The following is a 10,930-nucleotide window of genomic DNA, read 5'->3' on the forward strand; positions in this document are numbered from 1 at the left end:
GGGATGCAGCCCATTGGTAGCTATGATGGTATGTCTGCCCTTTGACCTGATGCCTGAGCCAGATACCATCAAAGGGAATCTCTACAACTGTCTGGCTGACTTTTCCAGAGCTGCCATTGCAGGATCCGTGGGGCCTTGGCAGGCTGCTGCTGCCAGGAGGCATCATGGCTTCTGGGCCTACTTTTCTTCCCTTGATGTAAACAGATGCTTGCCTGATCCCCATTCCCAAGAGGAATTTCCAGCCCCTCTCACTGTTCCCAGCCCCTCACACACTGCCTGCAGCCACCTGCTGAACCACAGATGCTGGCTGTCTGCGGCCTCTCGAGCAGTGCCCCAGCTCCAAACAATGTTTTTCCCATGTATCCTCCTGGACACACCCATTTGGTGATGCCCAGGTCACACACCAGTCTTGACTCCCCAGGTCCTTGGTGTGCCTGGGTCAGTCCCTGCCCTGGGTGTGCTTGGGAGGAGGTTGCTCTGCATCGTGCAGGTTTCCTGGGTGGTGCAGGGTGTCCCCTCTGCATAAATCGTGTTTGCCTGGTGCCAAAATGACCCTCAAGTCAGTCCTCATGACTCCTAGCGCTGGCCTTGTGGATGAGCCAGCTGTTGCCAAGTTCTAAAGGCTCTGTTGTTCTGCCCTACTGCTCTGAATCACTGTTCACGGCCAGTTATCGTTAAGCTTGGGGTATGTAACTTCTTATCTTCTAGCTATATCCACACAGGAAGAGAATTGTCCCCTGCATAGCTGAGCTCCCAGAGCCCCCCTATCCACTTCCCTCTCTTCCAGGAACTGTTTCCTTTCTGTGCAAGCTGCTGGGAACAACTTGGCCAGTGACTATTCAGGTGCCCGCCTGGCACTGGTGCTCCTTGGTGCCAAGTCCTGATGCTCGCGGCCCATGAAATTGACAAGCAACATGGTGTGTCCCTGCCTGGTGTTGGTGCCTGGCACCTCCTCCTGCTGTGGGGCTTCATCTCCTTTCTCTTTGCTTTCTCTCTGCTGTTTGCCTTTTCTACTGCTGCCTGGGCATTGGGCAGCTGCTTCCTTGGCTGGGGTGTCTGGCTGAGCCACCACAAGGAGCAGAGCCCTTCTCTGGAGTTTTCCAGTCTCGGCTGAAACATATCTAGTTCCTAGTTTATGTTTGCTGTAATGTCTTCTGCAAAATCTCCAGAGCCTCCTCGATGTTTTGCTTCCTTTCCCTTTGGCTGTCTTTAATTCCTCTGTCTCCACACACACAGCCCCCTGCCAGCCCCACTGCTGAATTCACTGAATGTGCCAGCTCCTGTTTCCTCTGGTTCAAGCTCACAGGGAGGTGAACTCGTACCAAAAGTGTGGGGCAGAGCAGGCTGCCGGGCATCTGCAGCGAGGCTCTGCCTGGTGCCAGAGTCCGACACCCCAAGAGAGAAGGAGCAGTTTCCTCTCCAAAAACACTCAGCTTTTTTCCCCCAGAAGCTTCTCAAGTCTCTGTGAATTCACACACCAGAGCGATGCCGTCGCACAAAGTGCACGCATCCATCCCGGACAGAGCCTGTCCAAGCCAGCCATCTCCCACCTCCCAGAGCTCCATCCCGGCTGGCACACGCCGTACCCTGCTTTGGGAGCTGCTGCTCGCTCTGCCCGGAGAGGATTCATGACTCGTTACATCTCCACTTTCACTGAAGGCTGGGTTGTGCCAGTAGTTTCCACTGAGTTTTACGCTTCCATTTGAGGACCCATGAGATTTCTGGATGGAGTATTGATGTGCTTTGATGGAAGAGATAGGGTTGTACACACTGTGGTTGGTGGAAGGGATGAGGACTAGCTGAGAGGGACACTGTGTTTGGAGGACTGTGCAAGCAGTTAAACCTCTCTTCCTTGAAGTGTCTCCCACTCTCTGCCTTGTCACCTTTCCCACACAATTCTTGGCCACCCCATTGGGGTCTCCACCATGCCACAGAGGGACAGGCTCTGGGCCATCTCCCCTATATTTTCTGATGGCGTAGTGCACACTCACAACAGCCACAGTCCAAAGGACCTCATGTGCCTTGGTCAGGGAGCTGAGAACTGAGCAATGCTGACTATGCATTTTCCATGGCACACAAAACTTGCCCATTCCTTTGATTCTGGGTCTGAGCAAGCACTGTGTGCAGCACTGCACACCCTGCAGAGTGAAAAGAGCTCTATTCCAGGGTGCAGGATCTGCTCAAGCCCCTCTCATCCTGTTCACTTAGCCCCTGAACATTTTCAGCATCCTGCCTTAAACCTGAGTCACTCTGCATTGATGCTAGCAACCGAAGGTTAACCTGCACCAGGCTGGGAAATCAAGTTTCCATCTGGGGAAACGAAGAGTGTGTGTGGGCAAACTTTTCAAGGCTGAAGACCCTCTCCCAGCCCAGCTGGCTTCAGCATCACTGCACTCCCGAGGAGCTGTTTCCTTGCCCTTCTCAACATGTTATGCTTATCCTGCTCTTCCCATTGGCCCCGCTGAAGGCCGGGGACAGTGCATCAGCCAGCAGGCAGCCTGCCCGGCTCGTGTGCCGCCGGCTTCCAGCAATTATTTCCCGCATCCCAGGGAATGTGTGGCTCTTTGACATTTCTGTACGTTGTGCCTGGCAGTCAGCTCCCCTTCCCAGACACGGGGGCTTTCCATGCTGGGCTTTGCAAACTACCTCTATGCTGGGTCCTGGGAATCGGGGCCTCTGCAGGAAGGAATGTGCTGGTCAGCGGGTTGAACTGAGCCGTGCGACCCTGTTCCTGTCAGCAGTGACTGTAACTTTGAGGCAGCATCCACAAGGATTTGGAAATTCCCAGTCCCATTGGTTGGCCCCTCTTGATGCCTTCAGTTGGAGGAACCTTTGCTCCCAGCCCAGAGCTGCCTGGGAAGCAGACCCTGCAGTCTGGTTAAGTGGGACAGAGCTGGAGGCTTCTGCAGTGCCGGTGGTCAGCCCGGGCGTGGATGAGCAGAGGGCTGAGTGCTCAGGAGAACAGGTCTCCTGGCAATATGGGTTGAGGTGCTAGGAAACTGTGATGCTAGAAACCGGGGGAGTAATCCACAGATGAACTCCAGGCATTGGAGCTCTGGTGCAGGGTGCAAACTTGGGATGGAGGCTTGAGAGACCTGTGGTGGTTTTACTGCCTGGGAAGGGATCACGAGCAAGGCAGAGAAGTGACCTTTGCTATGGTCCCTCTGTTTCTGTGCACTCTGTGTGTGGGGACACCACAGTCTCTGCCTAGACTGTGGTATCTCCCCTCTTCATACACTGTGGAGGTTCCTCCACCACAGGGATGCAAAGGGCTGGAGCTGGGCTGCCTGAGCACAGGGATAGCTAGAGGCATCATCGTACAAAACCTCGTTGCAATGGCTCTGTAGAGGGTCAGACACAGATCCTGTGGTCAGAGAGGGATTCTCTGTAGCTGTGACACCTCAGAGGGCATCCTGCCTGGCTGTGTATCCCTCCCTGTGTCTGCCTCCATCCTGCACCTATAAGCTATGGAAAAAGGTGGCCACTGCAGAAGCCCAGGTGAATGAGGAATGGGTTATGTGTAGGAAATTGTGCCTGGCCAGCTGCTAGAGGCTGCTGGTGTTTGAGACCCCTAAAAAGCCTTGTCTCTACCCCCACCACTGTCAGTTCCTCTGTGTCCCAAAAGTTTGGTCATCCCTGCAAACAGGGATGCTCACTCATCTCTCATTGTCAGAAGCTCCCTTCTTTCTCCTTGGGCTGTGGGAACAGGTGACAGAGTAAGGCACATGAAGAGGAAGGAGTGAAGGGGGATGGTCTGAGGGAAGGGAAGCAGAAAGGGAGATGAGGCATGGACTCCCAGACTGCTTTCCAAGGGGCCCTACTGCTGAAGCATGCAGATGCATCTGCAATTGCCAAGTACCCCTTTCCCTCCTGGGACCTCTCCAGCCACCTTCCCCAGAAAGAATGAGAATCTGCTCATCCAGATGCTTTGTTAGAGGTGCAAGCCACAGCAAGAGGGAATTGCCAAAGACTGATGCCTCTGGGAAGGGAAACACGTGCCCTGACCCTACTCAGCAGCTCAGACTGTGGGGCTGGCTTCTGGCCAGAGGTTGCTGCTGTGGTGTCTTCAAAACACTCAGAGCGCCAGGGACTTTCCAGGAGCTTGCTGCCTTAGTGGGACATAGACTGGGCAAGGAAGGAATCTTTGCTGTGCTGGGGCTGCAGAGCTCCCCTGGGCTCCTTTGCGAGCACCCAGGCACTGCTGTCTGGGGAGGCTGCACAAGTAAGGGTTGGAAAGGCACTAAGTACCAGCGTGGCTCTCCTTTTTCTGCCCTGTTCTGATGCCACCAATGCTTTGGGATTAGGGGCATGGGTGACATCACACAGGATGCATCTGGGAACTCCTTCCCCAGGCTGCCAAATACCCTGGGGAGATGCACCTGCAGACAACCTGCTACTGCCCAACCTCCTGCTTGCCTCAGGCTCTGCTGACCGACTCCAGAGCAGCCTCTGTGCTGCACAAGTGTGTGGGGTTTTCGCCCCACAATCTGTGTACGTGGGTACCCCCTGGATGGGATCTCCATCCATGAGGGATGGAGTGCAACCCTGGCACACTGCCCCACTGTCCCAGAGGAATGCTCCTCTCCTGGCTGGCAGTTGTTGGTGATCCATGACTCCAGCACTGCCTTCTCCCTCCTGAGGGGAACAAGAGAGTGGGCACCTTACACAGCTCTGCTTCCTGCAGCAGCTGGGACTTGGTCTTCTCCTGGGCTACTCATGGTCCTTGATGACTATTTATCAGGGTCATTAACAGAAACTGGTGGAAGGTCCTGGTGTTACAACCCAGCTCCCAAGCAGCAGGGCCATCGAAGGGGTTTGACCCCCACTGTCATTGGTTAGACCCCATGAGAGCTGCCCATTCCATTGGGGCTCCCAGGACACGGCTGGCATGAGCACTGGGACAGGAGCTGTCCAAGGGCTGGAGGCCAGGGTGAGCGAAGGGGGGCTGTTAGCAGTCGGTCGTGAAGGATGGCAAGGGGGACTTCTTGCAGCTGGGGGTTGTCCAGGGGGCATGGAGTGGTGCTGGGGCATCATCTCTTCTCAGAGGGGCTCTGGAGCAGGGCGAGAGGCAGCGACACCAGACACATCACAGGAAATTCCAATTAAATGGTGGGGGAAATGTTTTCAACTTGGGGATGTATCAAGCACTGGAACAGGTGGCCCAAACCAGTTGTTTAACCATCACCCTTGATCTCTTCCAGATGATGCTCTGGTGATTACCTGAAAAATTTCTGACAGTCCTTTCCCCACAGCAGGACTGGTGTCACACTAGTTGCTCAGGGCTTGGTCCCATAACAAAATAATCTCTTTGGATGGCTTTTGTCACCACAGGAATTTCCTGTGGGGTCTTGTACAGCTCTCTGGGTTCACTTCTATGTAGTCCCCATCTGTCCAGCTATGTCTAGCTGCACAGGGCTGTGTCATGCTGCTGTGGGTTTTCACATTCTTGTCTGCACATTCTGTCAAGGTCCCCACTCACCCCAGCTCCCCACAATTTGATATCAGCACCAAAATATGATGGGCTGTGCTGTTTTCCCCGGCCCCATTGCAGTCTGGCCCTCACACATCCCAGCCTTGCAGCTGTATTCAGCTCTGTTCAGCTGGGCTCATCCCCAAGGCAGCCAGACACGGATGGGGGCTCAGAGGGAAGGGGTGTGGGCTCACCCTGAGCCACTTCTCGCCTACTATTTGTGTTGGTGGTTTGGCTTGGAAGCAAATCACCAAATGGGGGAGCAAAACAGGTTGACTCCTTGGTTTCTTTGATGGCTTGGCCACCTTACAGGATCCATTTCATGGGAATAAACACCCGACCCTCTGAGAACAGGTAGTGGCAGGTTGTGAGACTGTGTAGGAAACTGGAGCCCACAAACTCATCTAGCTGTGATGGGAGCTGTATCTCCAGCAGGTCCCCTACCTGGCACCCCACTGTGATGGGCAGCTGGGAACAAGACAGGACGTGTCTGTAAAGGGGGGCTTGCAGCTTACAGGAATCCCCCACCCTCTACTTCTGCATCACCCAGCCCTTGGCCGGCTGGTGGGCTGCCTGCCAGGCTGTCTGAAAACGAAAGCAAGGAATGCACAGATAAATAGGAGCAGCCTCAGCACGAGGCAGCAGTGTGTGTCCTACTCCCAAGCCTTGTCCTGCTCCCACGCCTTGCCCTGCTCAGCGCCCGTGGCAGCATCATGGCTCTCCGCCCCCTCCTGCTGCTGCTGCTGCTGGTGGCTGCCACCCTCCTCATCAGCCAGGCTCAAGGTGAGGGGTGAGGAGCCCTCCTGCCTGCTCCTGCTGGGATGGGGCAGGGTGTGAGGATCCTCACTGGGGTGGTGGGGCATGTGCAGGGTGCTGGGGCATGTGCAGGGTGCTGGGGCATGTGCAGGGTGCTGGGGGATGAGGGCGGTGTTTGTAGTGCCCTGGCCTGTGGGGTGTGCGGGTGTGTGTAGGGCTCTGTGTGTGTGCTTGTGGCATTGGCTGGCAGGGCTTGCTTGGCTTGGAGTGTGTCTGTGTGCATGTGGCTGCTGGGGCAGCAGCACCCCAAGCTGAAAAGAACAGGAGAGCAAGGTTCAGTACCTTTTCAAGGAGCTCCTCTCTGCCTCAGTTTCCCCGCTACCATTCTTGGATGCGGTGTCCCATATTCCTGGGGCCAGGTCTGACCTGAGCACTGGGGTTCAGAGCTTCCAACCCCACATGGCACTGGGGTTCAGAGCTTCCAACCCCACGTGGTGCCCAGGATCACCCTGACCTGTGACACCAAACAAGCCCTGTGCTGTCAGCTGGCATTCTGTGCTGAAGGTGCCCTGACTCACTGGTGATCCCAAATCCCACATGCCCTCCCTGCTCACAGGCATTGGAAGCTCAGCCTTGGACTGCTGCCTGAAGAACAGACCTTTGAAGAAGGAAATCAGTGGCGTGGTGACATCCTACCGCCACCAGGGACCCGAGTCAGGGTGTTACCTCCAATCTGTTGTGTGAGTACCCTGTGGTGGCCAGGACCACTTGGAACAGTTTGGCTGCAGACAAACCCTTCCCTGTCCTCCCTCTGCTCCTCCCCAAAAAATCTTTCTGCTGCTCCCCCAGGCTCATCACCAAGAGGAACAGGAAAATCTGTGCCTCTCCCACTGACGACACTGTACAGAAGTTGATTCAGCAGCTGGACAAGAGGGCCAAGAATGACAAGAACAGGAAGAAGGGTCAGACCCAGCGTCCCAGGGGCAGACCCAAGAAGCAGAGGCGGCAGCGGGTCTAAGTCAGGCCTGAAGAGGTAGGTGAGGGGAGTGAGTATAGTGAGGGTGCTGCATCCCATCCTAGATCCTTCTCTGTGGGAGGGTGGGCGTTCAGCTCCCAGTGCAAAGCCTGGGAGAGCTGTCAGAGCCGTGGCTGGAGCACAGAGGCACTTAGGGAACTGTTGTGGTTTGTGTTTGCCTTGAAATTAAATATGTTTCTGGAGCTGCTGGGATAAGGCAATGCTTGGGGATGGGCAGGCAGGGCAGGTCACACTAGGGAATGGCCCCCAGCTGGGGTGGATGATCTGGCTGAGACCCTCTCCATCTCACCCCCTCCTCCTTGCCTTTGTTAGGATGGATGCCTTCCCACTGGTGACTGACCCACGGCCCGGCAATGGCAATGGACACACACAAACCACACACCCACCCACCCGCCAGCCCCAGGGCGGGGATGGGGCAGGCTGAGGAGGATTCCCTCTGCCCCACCACCTCTTTGTTGCTGCTATGCCTGACACAGAGATCCCCCAGCACCTGCAGTGCCTGGGTGCTCTCAGCAAAACAGGCACCCAGGTCCTCACTCGTCCCACGGTTAAATAAGTGGGGACCTGGGCATGGGAGCTGAGCCATGGCCTCTAGATGGAAGTGGACATGCTTCCTACTCAATGGGAGTTATTTAGCCTAGCAGGATGGACGCTTTTCCTATGACTTTTTTTGGGGGATATTATACATTTGTATTTATATTTGAAAACTGTGCTTTCTTTCAGTCTTCCTGAAAGGCTTTACTTCTCTCTCCTTATGCTTCACAAAGTAGCCTTTATGCTGCAGGCTGGATTTTTCTGGAAGATTTATCTTATTTTTCTACCAAATAAACCATGGCTACATTTTATTTTCCTCTCATCTCTTTGCTCCTTCTTGGCTTGCAAGGCATGGGGAACCAGGCAGGTCCCAAGCCCTGTGTTCCTTCTTGAGCTGCTTGCTGGGTGCTTCTTTGCAGAGCAATTAATAGCAGCTGAGATGGAGAGTTTTGGGGAACAGTGGTAACAGCACGTCTGGACTGTTCTAATCTTTCAGATTTTATGGCACACTGTTGCATTGTAGTTTGTATAAAGATAGCCACAATTTGTCCCTTTGGTTTTTTCATTTTCTTTTTTAGGTACAACATTTCCGTGAAATCAGAACTAATTGTTCAATTTAGTAGAATTATACCCTTTTAGCTCCCCTGGCTACAAAATTGCAATGAAATCAGAACAAATTGTTCACTTTAGTGGAATTTTACCCTCTTCTTTCCCCTGGCTTTGCTTGTGTCAGGGTTTCAGACACTATTAAGACAAATGCTTAGTTTTCTGGGGGGAAGAAAAAGCCCCTGCAACTCTCTCATACATATTTACCAAATCTGAAAAGCCCACATGGTGAAAAACACATGTGAGGCTGTAAAGGTGGGGGAATAGCAGATTTTGTAAAATTCGCTGTAGATATCCTGCAGCCATTTGAGAGCAGATTTATCCCAAACCTTTAGTTAGAAAAGTCACTGAGTAGAGTATACCTTTAGGTGAGACTGCAAGTGGAGGAGGGACAGATCCCTGGGACAGGGCTGGGGAGAAAATGGCATCTCCCTATGCTTGCAGCCCACTCTCCCTGGCTGAGAAGGAGCAAATTAGACAGCTGCGCTAGAGCCACACTGCTATCTGCTTGCAGAGATTTTGAACGTGGACTTTGGTCAGTAAAGGTCTATTAAATCATATAAATGCAATAATAGGATTTGCAGAGCTTAACACTATCAGCACGGGCAGTGTGTTTGTTGGAGTAAAGCTTATAGCTGACTGTTTCTACCAAGTATGTATCTGGTTTGGTTGCTTTATTAATAGGGCATTTAGGTCTCTCATTTTAAGGCTGTTTAAAGTAACTGTGAAGTCCAAGATACTGGCCCCGAGCATGGGACAGGCACTGAGCTGTCTCCTCCTCCACATTGAACACCCGGCTGTCTGCCAGACCAGCTTTTGGACAGGATGTGTGGCAATAAAATGTATTCTTTATAACCAAATTAATTTGTTCTGGCTGTTGTGATGGGCTTTGGTGGGGTGGGAAGGACTGCAGGGCAGGGTGTTCTCCTGCCCCACTCACCATCATCCCCCAGGTCCAGGCTTTTGCAGTGCTCCTGTGCGATGCATCCCGGGGGTGCTTGGGCTGGGAGCTGCTGGCACAGGGGAGCAATGCAAGTCCCCCCTCTTGTAGCTGTGTTTCCCATCAAGGCAGAGACATCCTGGTTGCTCATCTGTCCCCAGTGAGGGGTTCTGAGGTGCCAGAGAACATGGGCACAACACTGGTTTGGACACAGCATCTTTTCTCATTGCTGAACCTGTCCCTCTAACTCCAATCCATCTGGGATGTGCACTGGTTGTTCAAAGCAAGGACTCTGTGCTCCTCGCTGCTTTGGGATAGCAGCAATAAAACAGGTTATTAATGAGGCTATGCTCTGGACTGGGCTTTACTGGGAACCTGGGAGCTGATACCTGCACACAAGGAGTCAAGTGGGGGTGCCTTGGGAGGGCTGGAGGCAGCCCTGTGTTTGATGGGGACACACTGCATTCAGTGGCCCTGCTTCTGATGAACTCCTTGTGCTGGTTGTGGTGTCAGGGGATTGTGAAATGGTTGCAAAAATTCCCTAGAAATGAGGTCTAGATGAATACCTCTGAAACCACAAACAGCTAAGCATGAGAATATGGCTGGAGAGAGCCAACATGTGAAATGTGCCCTGGTGTCTCTGTGGCTGTGGAAGAAAACACCACACAGGAGAGCATTTTCCCTTTAAATCCAAGGAGGCCATTAGGCTAAAACAGGTTAAAAAGACATACCAGTGGTGGTGTTCTGATTTGCCCTAAAACTTAACAAAAAAACAGGGTCTGGAAGCACACGGGATCTTGTCCCTTGCTCAGGAAGGCACATATGAGCATGGGCACAGATGCACAAATGCAAGCCCACGTGTGCCTGTGCCTGCACACACACAGGTGTTTGCACTCTCCTTCCAGATTGACTGCTGAATGTTGCTTTCCAGGAAGACAAGGTGGCAGGGTTACTGGGAGCCTCTCGAGGCAGGTGTGAAACAGGTGGTCACAGTGCTGCTACTGTGAGATGGCACCAGGGAAACACCTCCAAGGAAATTCCCTGTGAGAAGTAATGAGATGCAACCTGCAGCACTCAGCAGGCACAAAAATTCCTTCTTCACAAAGGAGCTGAATCCATGGACCCCAGCTGGGACAAGAGATGTGAAGAAGAAGGTCTAAGGTGGTGCAGCAGTGAAGCAGCAGAAAGGAATTCACACAGCTGTACCCCTGGGCAGGACAAGCCTGATGCTATGTGCAAAGATAAGGCTGTGTTGATGAAGTAGTGCTGGTGTAGTAGTGGGCAAGGGATGTATAAAAGCCCACCTAGACATAGACTCAGTCTGCAGGGAAGGAAGCAAAGCTGAGCAAAGAGTTGGGATAGCTCAGCCACTCTGGAACAGAAAGGCTTCAGTGACAGCAGAGGGCAGCCAGGCGAGACAGGAAACAAGTGCAGCCAAGAAAGTCTTGAGCCCAGGCCAAATGATTAGCTCAAGGCATTAGCTGGTGCAGACGATGCTCCAGGGCTGTGCCAGCAGTGCAGTGCTCTGGGCTGTGATGCCAGGTGGAGCTCCAGTGAGGCTCACCTGGACAAAGGCACATCAGCTCCA

At 53.4% G+C, this 10,930-nt stretch overlaps 1 protein-coding gene across 1 annotated transcript; it reads left to right on the forward strand.

Moving 5' to 3' along the window:
• The first annotated feature begins 6,094 nt into the window (after positions 1 to 6,094).
• LOC132341922 (C-C motif chemokine 4-like) lies at positions 6,095 to 9,262 on the forward strand. The gene is made up of 4 exons (XM_059874062.1): positions 6,095 to 6,253; positions 6,843 to 6,966; positions 7,076 to 7,259; positions 7,575 to 9,262. The coding sequence occupies exons 1-3, from the start codon at positions 6,184 to 6,186 to the stop codon at positions 7,242 to 7,244; spliced, it is 363 nt and encodes a 120-aa protein (XP_059730045.1). The 5' UTR covers positions 6,095 to 6,183; the 3' UTR covers positions 7,245 to 7,259; positions 7,575 to 9,262.
• Positions 9,263 to 10,930: the final 1,668 nt, after the last annotated feature.

The sequence above is a fragment of the Haemorhous mexicanus genome, chromosome Z (genome assembly GCF_027477595.1).
Source record: "Haemorhous mexicanus isolate bHaeMex1 chromosome Z, bHaeMex1.pri, whole genome shotgun sequence".
NCBI lineage: Eukaryota > Metazoa > Chordata > Aves > Passeriformes > Fringillidae > Haemorhous > Haemorhous mexicanus.